The sequence below is a fragment of the Paralichthys olivaceus genome, chromosome 16 (assembly GCF_024713975.1).
Source record: "Paralichthys olivaceus isolate ysfri-2021 chromosome 16, ASM2471397v2, whole genome shotgun sequence".
NCBI lineage: Eukaryota > Metazoa > Chordata > Actinopteri > Pleuronectiformes > Paralichthyidae > Paralichthys > Paralichthys olivaceus.
This window is the reverse complement of record NC_091108.1, coordinates 16,022,294-16,036,933: the sequence shown is the minus strand read 5'-3', so window position 1 is coordinate 16,036,933 and position 14,640 is coordinate 16,022,294. Positions and strand designations below refer to the sequence as shown.

The 14,640-nt window shown below is 39.9% G+C and overlaps 1 protein-coding gene across 1 annotated transcript in view; it reads left to right on the top strand.

The window, feature by feature from the left end:
- Positions 1–14,640, top strand: part of slc1a7a (solute carrier family 1 member 7a) — a 30,231-nt gene that overhangs the window by 10,780 nt on the left and 4,811 nt on the right. The window contains exons 3-8 of the mRNA XM_069511008.1: positions 4,743–4,958; positions 8,076–8,118; positions 8,839–9,070; positions 9,381–9,480; positions 10,560–10,793; positions 12,268–12,462. Coding sequence (XP_069367109.1) covers positions 4,743–4,958; positions 8,076–8,118; positions 8,839–9,070; positions 9,381–9,480; positions 10,560–10,793; positions 12,268–12,462 — 1,020 coding nt within the window. The remainder of the gene's footprint in view (positions 1–4,742; positions 4,959–8,075; positions 8,119–8,838; positions 9,071–9,380; positions 9,481–10,559; positions 10,794–12,267; positions 12,463–14,640) is intronic.

The window sequence follows — 14,640 nt, the reverse complement described above, 5'->3', positions numbered from 1 at the left end:
TTGGAGCAGCGCAGCTCCAGTTGGCTGTCTGAATGAGCTCACAAGCATCGCTCCATTTGACACAAACTGACATTTGCCATACACACAAATCCAGCACATGAATTGAGCTCAGGTTATTCATGGACTGGAAGAGGGGTTGAATATAGAATACGATATTCAATAAGATAATTTGATTTATTGTTTACTCCATGTTGTGGCAGCTGCATTTTTGGCTCCTATTTGTTGTCAGAGCTGTTGTGAGCTTCTGGGTTGAGATTGTTCCTCACACATATTGTTGGTTGAATCACACAGCTGTTGTTAAAGTGTGGCATTGGAGACCACAGATACTCGTGCAACATCATATTGTGAAAGTGCCATCAATCAGAGCATCGCCGGTGCCTATATTGATTTGATAAAGCAAAAGCCACAGTGTCACTACTTTGTATGTTTGGATGTCTTTGGATTTCATGGACAACCCTTCCTCCAAGGAGCCTCTGTCTTCTCTTTTACATCGTGGGATTACTGTAATGCTCTTGCTTCCTTTGCAAAGGGAAGCACTGAGGACCGTAAGCCCCATATGGCCCAAAACCTTGTGCCAGATCTGCTGTGCATGTTCTCGAATCCTCACAATTAAAGCAGCTACACATGACAGGTGACACTCTAATCCCACCTTGACTCAGACATCAGAGAGCAAAGAGAAAAGATCTCAGTTTAGACACCAGTGTTCAGTACAGTGTCCAGTCATTCAACTTCATGGTGGAGGATCAATAGCTAAGATAAGATGCATGTTCATATTGTACATATACATATGCAGTCAGTAGGTGTGATTCAAAATAAAACATGCATATTAATATGAATCTCTTTCTTTACCTTTATCCTTATTTATCCTAGGAAAGGGAATAAAATACAGAATATAAAACTACCAACAGTGCTTATCAAATGTGAAATTTCTATATATTAAAACATCTAAACAAAATCTTGATAGCAAATTAGCAGGTGGTTTAAATGATAAAGGAAATGTTTGTCAGTTTAATAAAGCTGCCAATTAAATGTAATAGATAAGTGAACAATAATTACTATTTACTTCCATTCTTTTTTTTTCATTTAACTCTGAAGATATTATTGTGGTTAGTTTCCTTTTAAAATACATGTTACATTATCATAAATGTACAGAGTTGGGAGGGGGAGGAGAAGGTCATGAGGTAAATCCTTGAAATAACAATTATAAATTTTCCCCCTCTTTGATCTCTTGGCCGCAGTTCGTACTTTCCCAAAGAGCTGCAATAGGGAAAATAAATATTAATGTCAACCTGGCTGGCATCAAACATCTGGACACACAGCGCAGCACAATCCACTTGAAACAGTTTGCCTGCCATTTCCCAGAAGATTGATGTTTTGTTGTTGGGGCATGAATCCACCTCCGCTTGACTTTGTACTTATAACGTTCTGATTTTCCTGCCGGAGGTCGTCTAATCCCTGACCGACGTAGGCCAAGCCCCTTAGTTGTAGCCGCTTCAGCTGCACTTGCACTTGTTGTCTGATAAGCCAGTGGAGGAGAACGGGGGGTTTGAGGGTATTCACACAAGCTGCATATCTCTATGTTATTGCAGCTCCGGTCACATCTCTTCATCATTGGCAGTCAATTTGAAAAACCACATTGTTGATAATGTAATTATAACTTTCACGTTAGTCTGTTTACGGTGGCTCCATCATGATCCCATTCATGCACACTAATAAATATTATCTAAAATCTCCACATGCCAGAGATAGCAATTTAAAATTTGCATTCAAATGACAAAACCTACCATGTCATTCATGGGAGTCTAGAGTGTAGTGTTCAAGTCTTTGAGTTGAAGAAATTCACCTCAAAACACTTCACTTCCCTCATTTGTTAAATCACTTATCATAATAATATCATAATAAAAATTGAGCATAATTAATTAGAGATTTGTGAGTTCAACATGTCAGTAAAGCCAAGCGCACAATCCAGCTGCAATGATATCTGGGGTTGTTGAAGAACAGCATCTTCCTGGATGACTCAAAGAAAACAAAGATCAAGGACGGTGCTTGAGGGCAGTGAAAAAGCCAACACTGGAGTAAGAAGTGATAGGAATCTATGATCAGAGAGATTGTTAAGCTATAAAGCAATATGGAGTGATGACATTTATTATGTTTCTAAATGGCCTGTTAGTATAGGGTCAACTGTAGATTATCATTTAGCTGGTCACTTGCAAGCATTGAGCTGCAAGTCATCTGCTACAAATCTGAGCGGGAGATGGTCATAGAAGTGACTGCATGTAACAACTGTGACACAGCGAAGTCAGTGCTGAGCTTGTCATCGAAGAGAGTGAGGCAATATAAGTGGGTTATATTACACCGCATCTCTAATGGTCCTTAAAAGTGAAACTGTAAAGCTTTTGAAAAAAGAAATAAAACTTGAGTTTTGATGCTGCAGCGTTATTTTCTAGCTTTGTCCGCTGAAGTTACTGCTGGTGTTTAACTGCAATGCCTGTAATGTCAGTACATGTCATTACTGAGACAATTCACCGATCATATGATTCATCTCTACTCATGCTTCTGTTACGGTACGTTTTTAAGCATTGTCATCATCCTAAAACTGCCACAACTACACAGCTTTGATTTTGATTCAACTTAATTTAAAGGTACAGTGTGTAGAATTTTGTGATATCTAGTGTTGAAATTGCATGTTGCAGCTGAACACCCCTCACCTCACCCTCTCCTTCCAAACATGAAAAAGAACCTGTGGAAGCTTCAGTTGTCATAAAAACTCAGACAGTGTTTGGTTTGTCCAGTCTGGACTATACAGAGGACCCCCTCGATGTAAATATAGGGTAAGTATTTAAATATAAAGGGCTTTTTCTGGGGTAAACTACAATTCATACAATTTAGATGAAACGAACTAGTGAAAACATCATTATTATTCTACATTAAATTTCTGCCAATAGTTCCCTTTCACCTAAATCTTACACACTGGACCTTTAAAGACATTTCAACAAAATTTTGTAAGATCTCAGAAGCCAATTCAATGAAATGTTCACTTTTCATTTTGAGGTTGCAAAATCATTGAGACACCCAACAGTTCCCACTGCAAGCAAACATCTTTCAAAAGATCTTTCAGCCAGCTGCCTATGTAGCAGGTCTGGCTGAAACCTCACTTCAAACTCTGCATTGTGTTAGTTAATTTGCATTCCCCAGAGCTCTTTCTGCATGGCAGAGCCTGCCGCTACAGAATAATATCAGTACAGCTACTTCACAAAACCAGGTGTCACACCTGCACACACCTCTGGTGACCAAGCTGAAGTTGATCCACAACTCCAGAGATGAACCAGTCTGAAGAAGTGCGGATCCGGGTCACGTGACAAGAATATATTTGACACATTAAAAGCTCCCCAAACAAATATACACATAACATAGATGGACTTTAGGTGAAATATAAAACCCATTAATGTAACATATCAGTTACACATACATCTATAAATATTTGCTTGGATATGCTTTAACTTCGTGTCTGCCCTTGCTGTCGTAATGTCTCCAGCTCCAGTCAAGCAGCTGCAGTTCTACACTTTTGTTATCTGCACATTCCCCCCACGTTTTTGTTGTGATCTCAGGCTACAGTCCAAACCAAGTGTGGCTTAAACTCTTGTGCAAGTGACTTGGTACCAAGTCATTTTGGTGAAAACACATTATATACCCGGGCAGCACGATGGTACTCTGGCTTCCTCCCACACTCCAAAGACATTGGGGTTATGTTTACTGAGACTCTAAATTGATTGTAGGCGTGAATGTAAGTGTGAATGATTGTTTGTCCCTGTAATACGCTGGAGACCTGTCCAGGGTGTGTCAGCTGGGATTGTTCCAGCTCCCCCTTGGGCCCCTCAAAGGATAAGCAGTTAGATAATGGATGAATAGACATTATCCACACGTATCTTCAAATTCCTGTTGCTCCTGACACTTTCATACTTCCTGACACTGTCATATGTGTAGTGCATACAGGTTATAGGGTCTACTGCCACAAACATCTCTCACACACTCATAATCTTGTGACCCCTCTTTTTTTCCATTTTTCAAAACTGACAGGCTGACACTCTCTCTCCTCCTCCTCCTCCTAACTCTCCTTCATTGCCATCATTTCAACATCTTCCCACAAACCACATCTGCCTGCATGTTTTTTTTTCCCATTTCTTTCACACAAGCTGCAACAGTGTAAAGCTTTTCTTTTTGTGAAACGTTGCAGCGAACGTCTTCATGTCAGCGCAGGGAAAAATCAAGGTTTTTCTCATTTAAATGCAAATTACACTCATGATGATAATGTTTATGATTGCCCACATTTATTCCTGTCACTCAGGTTTTCCTCATAGAAAGGGGAGGGTTACAAAGTTTTAAATGGCCCCTCAGACGAGATGAGGACAGGAGCGTGTAGCAGAGAGATCACATTTCAAAAGATATACTAACATTATTTTCATAAATTTACAGGGAAAAATAAATACATCCTGCATAGACTGAAGCAAGGATTACATAATGCCTGTAATGCTGGGAGGCTATAACCCATTAACCTGCAGCTGTCACTTGTCTCTATGCACTACAGATTCTTTACATACTACCTATCTGCAGCAGCATGTCAGTAATGAACATTTTCACTCATTCTCCCTCTAGGAGGGAAACTGAAGCTCACTGTCCATTTCTCAATTTCTAACATGAGTTTTTCTCTCTGCCTGTCTATGTCTCTATTTTCTATTGGTCAGTTTGATGTCCGGTCTCGCTGCCCTGGACGCCAAGTGCTCCAGCCGCCTGGGCATTATGACCATCTCCTACTACCTCTGGACCACCTTTGTTGCCGTCGTAGTGGGCATCGTCATGGTGTACATCATCCACCCGGGTGGAGCTGCCCAGAAGGAGGACTCAGATGAGAGCAAGAAGCCGATGACTAGCTCTGCTGATGCTCTGCTGGATCTCATTCGGTAAGAGGCTGTCACGTTTCTCCTCCATTACTCACTCAGTGTCAGTTAGCTCAGAGGAAACTCATCATTCTCATGGCAGAGGATACGTGACCCAAATTTGATGTGCGTGATCAGTGTCACGACTGTGTCTTCACACACAGAAGATACAAACAGCCACAGACAAACATGTGCATGACATGAATGAATATACAGAAGATTCATGAGAACCTATTGTACTGGAGTGTTTGTCTAAGACTGACTAAAAAGCACCGGACATCACTGGTTGAGTGAAAACCTTGGTGTTTTATGTGTTATTTTCTAAAGAGAAGAAGAGGGAAAAAAATGTTATTAGAGAGTTGAACCTCTTCAGCACTGAAAGAAACCAAGCTCATCTCATGTTTTTATTATTGTACATATTGGATGATGGATGATCCTTAAAATAGAGTTTGTTTAAAAAAAAGATCAAAACCAAAATGAAACCAAAAGGATCATCGAGAGATGCAAGATAATATTTCCTTTGTGTTTGAGGTGTCTCTGCAAATGAAATCTCAAATATTGACTGCAGTACTCGTGGCAGCAGGCTGAGTGGGAAAAGCCCTGAGACTTAATATAATTGTCTGCTTCACACCTTGGCAACAAGTGAGAGACGTGCAAACTTTGTGAGGATTACAATTGAAAAACAGATGCTGCTGCGTGCACGACGACACCTTCTAGTCTATTAATACCTGGGATTGGACATTTCTAGCTCTGCGTGCGCTCTCATGTGACAAGGGGGGGGTGCTCGAGGTCAGAGCGTAAAGCCTGGAGCCTCGTGTACCAGTGGGTTATCGTGCTAAGCTAATTAGCGCTGCTGAGGGACCGGTGCTGCATTCGAGGCATAGGTTAGAGGTGAGTCTAGGTCAGACCCACAGTGGGAAACATGACAACGAGGCCCTGAGAGCCACTGTGTCAGTGTGACAGTCGGTCAGTGGGCTAAAGGCAGCAGAGCGCTACTGAGGCATCGAAATCAATGCGAACTGCAGAAAACTCACAACTGTGTGTTTTTCATTTCAAAAAGACTTTGGAATTTAAAAGCAATGTTTTTTATATTTTATTGATTCCAGTTTAATTTTGAACATTTCAGGGTTCCAATAACAGAGTCAAATCATGGTGGAAAAATCTAAATGTACCAAGAAAGATAATAAACTTGCTGATGTGCTCATCACGTGGCAATGGTGAAGTGTGTTTTTATGTGTGTGTGTGTGTGTGTGTGTGTGTGTGTGTGTGTGTGTCAAAGAGCACAGCTGTGCTTTGGATTTATCTCACAAAGCTTCTTTACAGCCTTCGTCTATCATGCAGGCATACTATGTTGGTCCTCTCACAAATGGGCCGTGCTGTCTGCGGCCATGTGTTTACGTGTGCGAGTGTGTGATAAGTATGTATAATGAGCCCAGTATGTATGAATATGTGCATACTTGGATTTATTAGGGGCAAAGGGGTCCGAGTGGTTCATTAGCCTGCTTTTCCGTCTTAGACACAGAACAGGCTGCTGAATGGCTAAGTGGTCAAATCCGTGCTGTATACTCACTGCAGTCCTCTGAGTTGCACCATAATGTCAGCAAACACGATCTCTGACATATGTGTCTTTAATGTCGCTCTGTTTAATGCACAAGCTGTAAAAAGCAATATGTCCTTTAATCCTTCTGCATCTGTATTATGTGAGTCTTGAGGCAGAGCTGACACTTCTCTGGAGGAATGACACACGACTATTCAGCAGCCTGCAGCAGTTTGCGCTTTAGGGCTGGATGATATGGCTTAAAGTAATGTCAAGATAAAATGTTCATATCAGTAGATGATAATAATAATTATTATTAAAACCATAAAGGTCACATCATTGTTTATTATAGGGTTAGATACTGATTTTTGTTCCTGAGTGAAGGTTGTTTTAAGCTCTCTTTTATGAGCAGAGAATGACAAACACTTGATAAACAACAAAACATTTGTTATATTGCTTTCGATGAAAATTATATTGGAAATAATTATTAATATTAATTAAGAATGTATATAGTTTAATTGCCCTGCTTCAGCCATATTCTGCACCACAAATGGAGGGGGCTATATTTAATAAAAAAAACACTACATAATAATAATCTACAATCTAAGAGATTACAATTACAATAAATAGATTACTCAATTTTCCTGTCAAGGTTTGAAAAATAATCATGTTCCACAATTATTGTTTTTATTACCTTTTGGATTAGATTTATCTACGGTCAATCTACAGCTGTTTTCTTTGTAAGTGGTCTCACTCTGTTTTGGAAACACTTCATAACATAATGTGATGACATGCTGTATACATTCAATTAAAAAAAATGTATTTGCACAATAATTTAAAATATGTCTCTCGGGCTTCAAGGACACCTACGGATGTGGACGTGAGCCACATTGTCCTATCAGCTTTAGCAGTAGCATTAGAAAATTTGGGTAATTCCATGAATAACATCTATGAAATGATAATTCCTGTATCATCAATTTGAACTTGTATTTCATATCACTGACCTTCTCTTCTACCATGCAAAATATCCTTTTCATGAGGGACAGGAAAAGTGAAACCAGGTTGATTTACACAAATTAAATCAATGACAGTGACAAAAAGAAGAGATTCAGATTCAGAATCAAAACCTTCATTTTCAGGGGTAGACAGAGGAGGTGGATTTGATAGACTTTGTCAACATGAACATATTGCATATGGTGCATGGTTTCACAATGATGGCAATAGTTTTCTTTCAATGCCAATTTAAAACCAAAAGACATACAGGAAGGAATCTGTATTGACACTGAATGATGCTTTACATCCAAAACATGTTGTCCTTTTGTGTTGTGTGCTCTTATTCATTATTGTGAACCTATACTATACTATTTCTGTCCTGTTTGTGTGAATTACTTTATTTTATTTTTCCTTTTTGTCCCTACTGTTGTATGTTAAGCATCCTTGGGTCTCTTGAAAGGCCCTCAATAAACTGAAGTGGTTCTTCTTATTATTATAATTTGCACTACATCTCTTTCTGTGACTGAAGGATATTTATACTCTACTTTGAAAACCCAGATGTGTGCCGTACACTGAATGACTTACATGTTTCCTACAATTCTCCTCCACAGCAACATGTTTCCAGCCAACCTGGTTCAAGCTACTTTTCAACAGGTAAGCTGAAGTGATGAAGGCAAAGACACTCACTGTTTAACCCACAATACACAGCAACAATATTTTGAAATTGCGGTTAAAGACTTTAGCATTTTTTATGAAATTAGCTTGTTGATCTTTAGAGTTAATTGTGATATTGATTGTATATCACTCCCATGTCCTCACACTAACCTACACAATGACCCCGTACACACCTGTTATTAACATTTGGGTTTATGTGATCCGATCACTATGTGCAGGTGTGATCACACTCAGATCGGATAGCAATCCAATCACGCCAGACCACATTGGGGGGAGTCTAGGCCACGTGTCCACATTCTTTTAGCAGTGTGAACGCAAATGTGGTCCTGGCCACATTAAAGCACCGCCTACTCAAGTGACGTCCTCTGTGTAAGCAGAAATATGTACACACCAGCACAGGGTCAAACATCTTGCTCTGCCTTGAACGCGTCATCTGCGTCATTTTCATTTCTTCTTCTTGTCCTTGATGCTTCCCGCCTTGCATTGCAAGAAAACTACAATTCATACAACTTGAGGATTATTCTACATTAAACATCTGCCAATAGTTCCCTTTTACCTAAATCTTACACACTGGACCTTCAAATGTCACACTCCTGTTATGAACTTAATTGTGTCGTTATCATGAGAAAATGTGCTGCTTTGCACATCTACCTTCTGTGTCATGTTCTGATGGGTTTCTTACTGTTTTTGGTTTTAAAGTATCGAACACAGAGAGTCCCAGAACTTATTCCCAAACCAACATTGGCTCAGCTCCTGGATGAGACCACCACGCGCAGGGTCTACATCTACGGCATCCAGGATGACAATGGCACTGATGTGCAGAACTTCTCCCTGGACCTCACACCGCCACCTGACGTCATCATGAAAACATCACCCGGTACCAGCGAAGGCATGAATGTGCTGGGGATTGTTATTTTCTCTGCAACCATGGGTAAGTAGTTGGCATGGAGCTCATAAACACACACACACCTTCATACACATAACATGTATAATTGTATGATTGTCTCGGCACACCCACACCTTTGCATAATTAATTTAAAAATATTTTGTATTCCTCTGAGGGAGGCAGAGAACAAAGACATTACATAATTCTCCTTTGTTAACATTTGCTGAATGCATTCTCGTTGATATATAATTGAATATATGAATAAATGAATATTAACATATAATAACATTGTCTACTACAGATTGTATTCAGTACCTACATGCAGCATATGTTGATGTTGTTTTTTTCAATCCAGGAATAATGTTGGGGAGAATGGGGCCCAATGGAAGCGCATTGGTCAACTTCTGCCAGAGTTTAAATGAGGCAGTGCTGAAGATTGTTGCCATAGTCATCTGGTAAGAGTTGTGTCATGAGAGAAAACAGCACCAAAATAAAGTAAAAAATGTTTATAACTATAAGCTGTAGTGATGATCAATTACTTTTAGCTGAAACACCATTAGGAAGCTCAAATTTTTAGCCCAGCTGTCTGCTTGTCTGTATGAACTGCAGTGGTGTCCACCTCTTTGGGCCCCCAGACTGTAATACACTATATGGACAAAGGTATTGGGACACCTATACTTTACACCTACAGGTCCTTTTATGTCATCCCATTCTAAATCCATAGGCATTAATATGGAGCTGCCCCCTGCTTTTTCAGCTGTAACAGCTTCCACTCTTATTTGGAAGGCTCTCTACAAGATTCTGGAGTGTGTCCGTCAGAATTTCTTCCCATTAATCCAGAAGATCATGTGTGAGATCAGACACTGATGTTGGGCGAGAGGATCTGGCTCGTAATCTCCGTTCTAGTTCATCCCAAAGGTGTTTGATGGGGTTGAGGTCAGGACTCTGTGCAGGCCAGTCAAGTTCCTCCACACCAAACATAGATTTACTTTCACTGGTACTAAGGGGTCCTGTCCAACAAATGGGAATTGGACTGAATTAAACACCTGTATTTGATGATTAAGAAGTATGTCCCAATACTTTTGTCAATATAGTGTAGCTTGAATTACTCAGAGATTAGTCATTCTTTGTCTTTACGACTCTGATGATCCTGCGAATTTCTCACGTGCCATCTATACAAATCTAGTTTGGGATTTTCTAGTGGAATGACAACTATTGGATGTTTTTGTCCTTAGTTTATGATAAAATACGATGCTGTGCGCATGGCTATAAAGCCTCAATCTTGTCATTTAGTGTAGAAACAACTGTTTTTGTGATGATCCACAATTTAGCTGGAACCACATTAATACTTAGTGTTGTTTTTTTTACATTTGAACACTCAAGATGTTATACCTGCTATTCATAGAGCTGTCAGTGGGGTTTCAATACTAGACGCAGCGAGAAGTAGAAAGAAATAGCATTTTGAGAAAAGCTTATCTTGTGGCTGATAACATGTGCTCTACCTTTCCACCCTCCTCTCCTCTTTCCTTCCCAGGTATTTCCCCTTCGGTATTGTGTTCCTGGTTGCTGGAAAGATCTTGGAGATGGACGACCCTTCAGCCATGGGGAAGAAGCTGGGCTTTTATGCCATCACCGTGGTAATGGGCTTGGTGCTGCACGGGCTCTTCATCCTCCCAGCCATGTACTTCTTCATCACTAAAAAGAGCCCCATTGTTTACATCAGAGGCATCCTGCAGGCCCTGCTCATCTCCTTAGCCACCTCATCCAGGTATAAAAGTCTTTTCTCAACTAAGAACTACACTTAATTCAACTTTATATTCATTTACAAATTCAGGGAGAAGGAATCTGTTTTGCTCAATTTATTAATGAATAAACAAGTAAAGAAGAATAAACCCACTTAATTAAGTTCCCTACATATTTCCCAGTATAAGCTAATGATGATAATAATATTAAGAATAATTTACCACTAATTATCTTGACAGTGGCCACCCACCATATTCAAAATTCATCCCACCAGTGTTTCATAGTGAACCAAAACCTTTTTTAACACTTTCCATAATAGATGTTGTGCTCCTTTGCTGCATTGTACAGTGTGCAGTGTTATTCGCTTGCTCACCAAGCAAAAGGTCAGACCTCATAGTTTTAGCTGCAGCTGAATCTGTACCCACACACACACACAAGGGAACTTGCCTTTCAATCTAGCCTGTGTACCCATCACTCAGAGTAGGATGTCGCAGGAGAGTGCCGTTCATGCATGTGCATCCACCTTACGACTATAGTTTTATATTTTCGCTGCAGAGAAAGTGAAACATAACTCCTGGATGACGGATCCACCCATCTATTAAGAGCCGCACCACAATGTACTGGGTTCTTTCCTGACCCATACCACATCCTTCCACCATGTTTTGCACACAAATAAACAAAACAAAAATATAACTTCCTTGGCTGAGGTAATAGTAATAATTGACAACTCCATGGTAACCCCCACCCTCTCCCTTACTGCCAACATTACTGCAACAACCCACTCGTGTAGATACATGCTGCACAACATCAGGAGAATACGTGCGCTTCTCACTCAGAAGGCGGCACAGGTTCTGGTCCAGGCTCTAGTCATCTCACGCTAAGACTACTGCAATATAGGATCTCTCTAGAAACATAAATGTTCCCACCATGATATTCATCAGAAATGGTAGCAATAGAGGAAAGTATAATACAAAGCTACGATTTGGGAGGGGCAAGGTCAGAGCTACTGCATTTCTTGTGTAAATTGAGCAATTCTGTTTTCCACCTCAAGGTTGTATTCTATGCTTGGATTGGATATATATAGAATTGGGCTTTTCCAACAACAGGACACATTGTAGCCATTCAAAGGGATGAGCAGCATTACTCATAGTTCTTCACATTCTCAAATACTGGAAATTGTCCTTCATCAAAGCACAAAGTTTACTTTCAGTTAACTTCCCAGAATTACACATTTTTCGACATATATCTTTGGTTTTTAGTTCAAATATCAACAGTTTTGATAGAAATGAGATTAATCTACTGAACAAATACACTGAGAAAATCATTAATACCAAGTAGAAGCAGATACAGAGCACTTGGATAGAGCTATTTGTGACAAAAGATTTTTATTTGGCTCTTTGTTGCATGATTGACAGCACAGCAGCTCCTTACAAGAGGTTTTTCATGGATTGCTCTGAATGTCTGAGAGGAGTTTTCATCATTATCTTTTCCCCTCGCAGCTCTGCTACTCTGCCTATCACCTTCAAGTGCCTCCTCGAGAACAACCACATCGACAGACGCATCATCCGCTTTGTGCTACCCGTCGGTGCTACCATCAACATGGACGGCACGGCGCTCTACGAGGCCGTGGCAGCCATCTTCATCGCCCAAGTGAATAATTATGAGCTTGACTTTGGGCAGATCATCACAATCAGGTAAGGGCAGGAGCAGGCACAAAACAATTAGGACTAATAACTTGTTTTAAATGTCAGCAGGTGAGGGAGGTTGAAAAAGATTAAGGATATTCTCTGAGCTCTTCAGTCAAATGAAAAGCTTCTACCTAAGTTTCTACCACTTTATTGATTTTATTGGATGTCTTAATTAAACGAAGTGAAATAAAAGCAAAGGGATTAAAGGGGCATGTAGCTAATGTTACACAGGAATTTTTAAAGCCTGGCAGCCTACATTATAAACAAGAGAAACTAAACTGAAAGACATTTACCATGCAGGGAAATATGCAATTGAAAGATGCATCTGGGTTGTCATTTGGGAAATGCCCAAGCCTGTGTCTGGACTGTTTTGACCTTTACTAGAGACTAAATGTCAGAATATAAGGCATCTTGGTTTTCCATGTACAGATTTTGAGCAGCTTTTATTCAACTGTCTCTTGTCACTGCCGCATCCTTCATTGAAACTGAATTTTAAAAGTTCCTCAACTAGGGGAGATACCGAGAGGAGGGCAACAAGATTAATTCAACCATATTAAAATATAAAACGATTAGAAATAACATGCCATAGCCATAGTAAAAAAAAAAATCGGTAGATAAACTGAAAATAAAAATGTCATCAGCCCTCTGATTTTTTTTGCCCTTACATGAAAAATAAAGTCACTGGATTTTCCCTAAATGTGCCTGATTTTCTTCATCAAGATCCATGAATTATTCAACAGGGAAACTGTACAATCATTGAAAAACGCTGTCACACAATGTTAAAGAAAATTACCCCAAAAAATCCTGGATCCCTTGATCTGCTCTATATTTCAATCGGTGCTTCCCTGACCCATACAACATATTTCCACCAAGGTTTGTGGTAATCTATTCAGTAGTTTTTGTGTAATCTTGCTTACAGACAAACAAACAAACCCACAAACAAATGGACAGGGGTTAACACAGAACCTCTTTGGCAGAGGTAATAATGGACAGAAGTAATGTATGGCAATTTGTAGCACCGCAGGAAATACTGAAACAGTCTTTTTGCAAACTAACTCAGATAACTATCCTTTGTATGCTTCAACAAACCTTGAGGATAATGGGGGTCTCTAGCACCTTTCATTTTTTAGGGGTTGGAGTCATTTTGGCTTGTTGGAAAACATATTTTTTCATAACCTGTTGAGAGATATATGAGAATCTTAACTTTGTTACTGAAAAAGTTTTAGAGATGCAGGTGTGGATTTGCCTTTTGTTAGAGCAAGGCCTTCCTTTGTTTCCTCCAGTTTCTAGTATTTATGATATGCTACCATAAGATAAGCTAACAGGCTAGATGTTAACAGACAGACATGAGAGTAAAAGTTGGTCAATTTCAACCCTGCCTAAAGTGTGACGACACAAGATCAAGAAATGGTGCATGCATGCTTGTGCTGATTTCACTGCAACATATGAATTAATCTAACGTCACACATTTGGTTTAATTCTGATTAATAAAAAAAATATTATGGGATTTACTCGATACACATATATGTAAATGTCACACAGATTACGCCTCATATGAGCTTCTTAGTCTGATCTGATTTCTGCTAAATCAGTCTGGAAGCCCCAGGGAGACAGACAGACAAACACAAACACCCAACAGACCCCCTCCGGCCAATATCACTACCCTACAACTTTCAGCCCCAGGTAAACAAGTCCACCCAGAAAAAAAGTCCTGTTCCTCCTCTAATTTAATGACATTCAGTGACGTTTTTCTGTGATAACATTAAGCAGACCTCTTCTCATGGCTGCAGTCTGTGCCCATTCCCTCGTAATCCCTTGGCTGTAAGACCCATATGACCTGCATTACTCATCTCCCTTGTCACGCCAGAATTATAATAATTTTTCCCTCTCTGGATCCTGTTCCTGTGCTGTTTGGCTGCTGACCATGAAGCTGCTCCATCTGCATGCTCAACCCAAACCCAACTTCCCTTCTCATCTACTGTTCCTACAAGCTAGAGATTCTCAGCCTCAGCACCCTTAGGACTGTGGACTTTTATGAGGCCTCGAAAATATTTGTTGCATGCCCCAAGATAACGATGTACTTTAGCAAAAAAAAACTGAAACTGAATGATAATGATATAACTTTGTAGACTGTCATCAGTGGGGGGAAAGTGTTGGGCAAGTTGGCTATATTCCCTGGGGGTT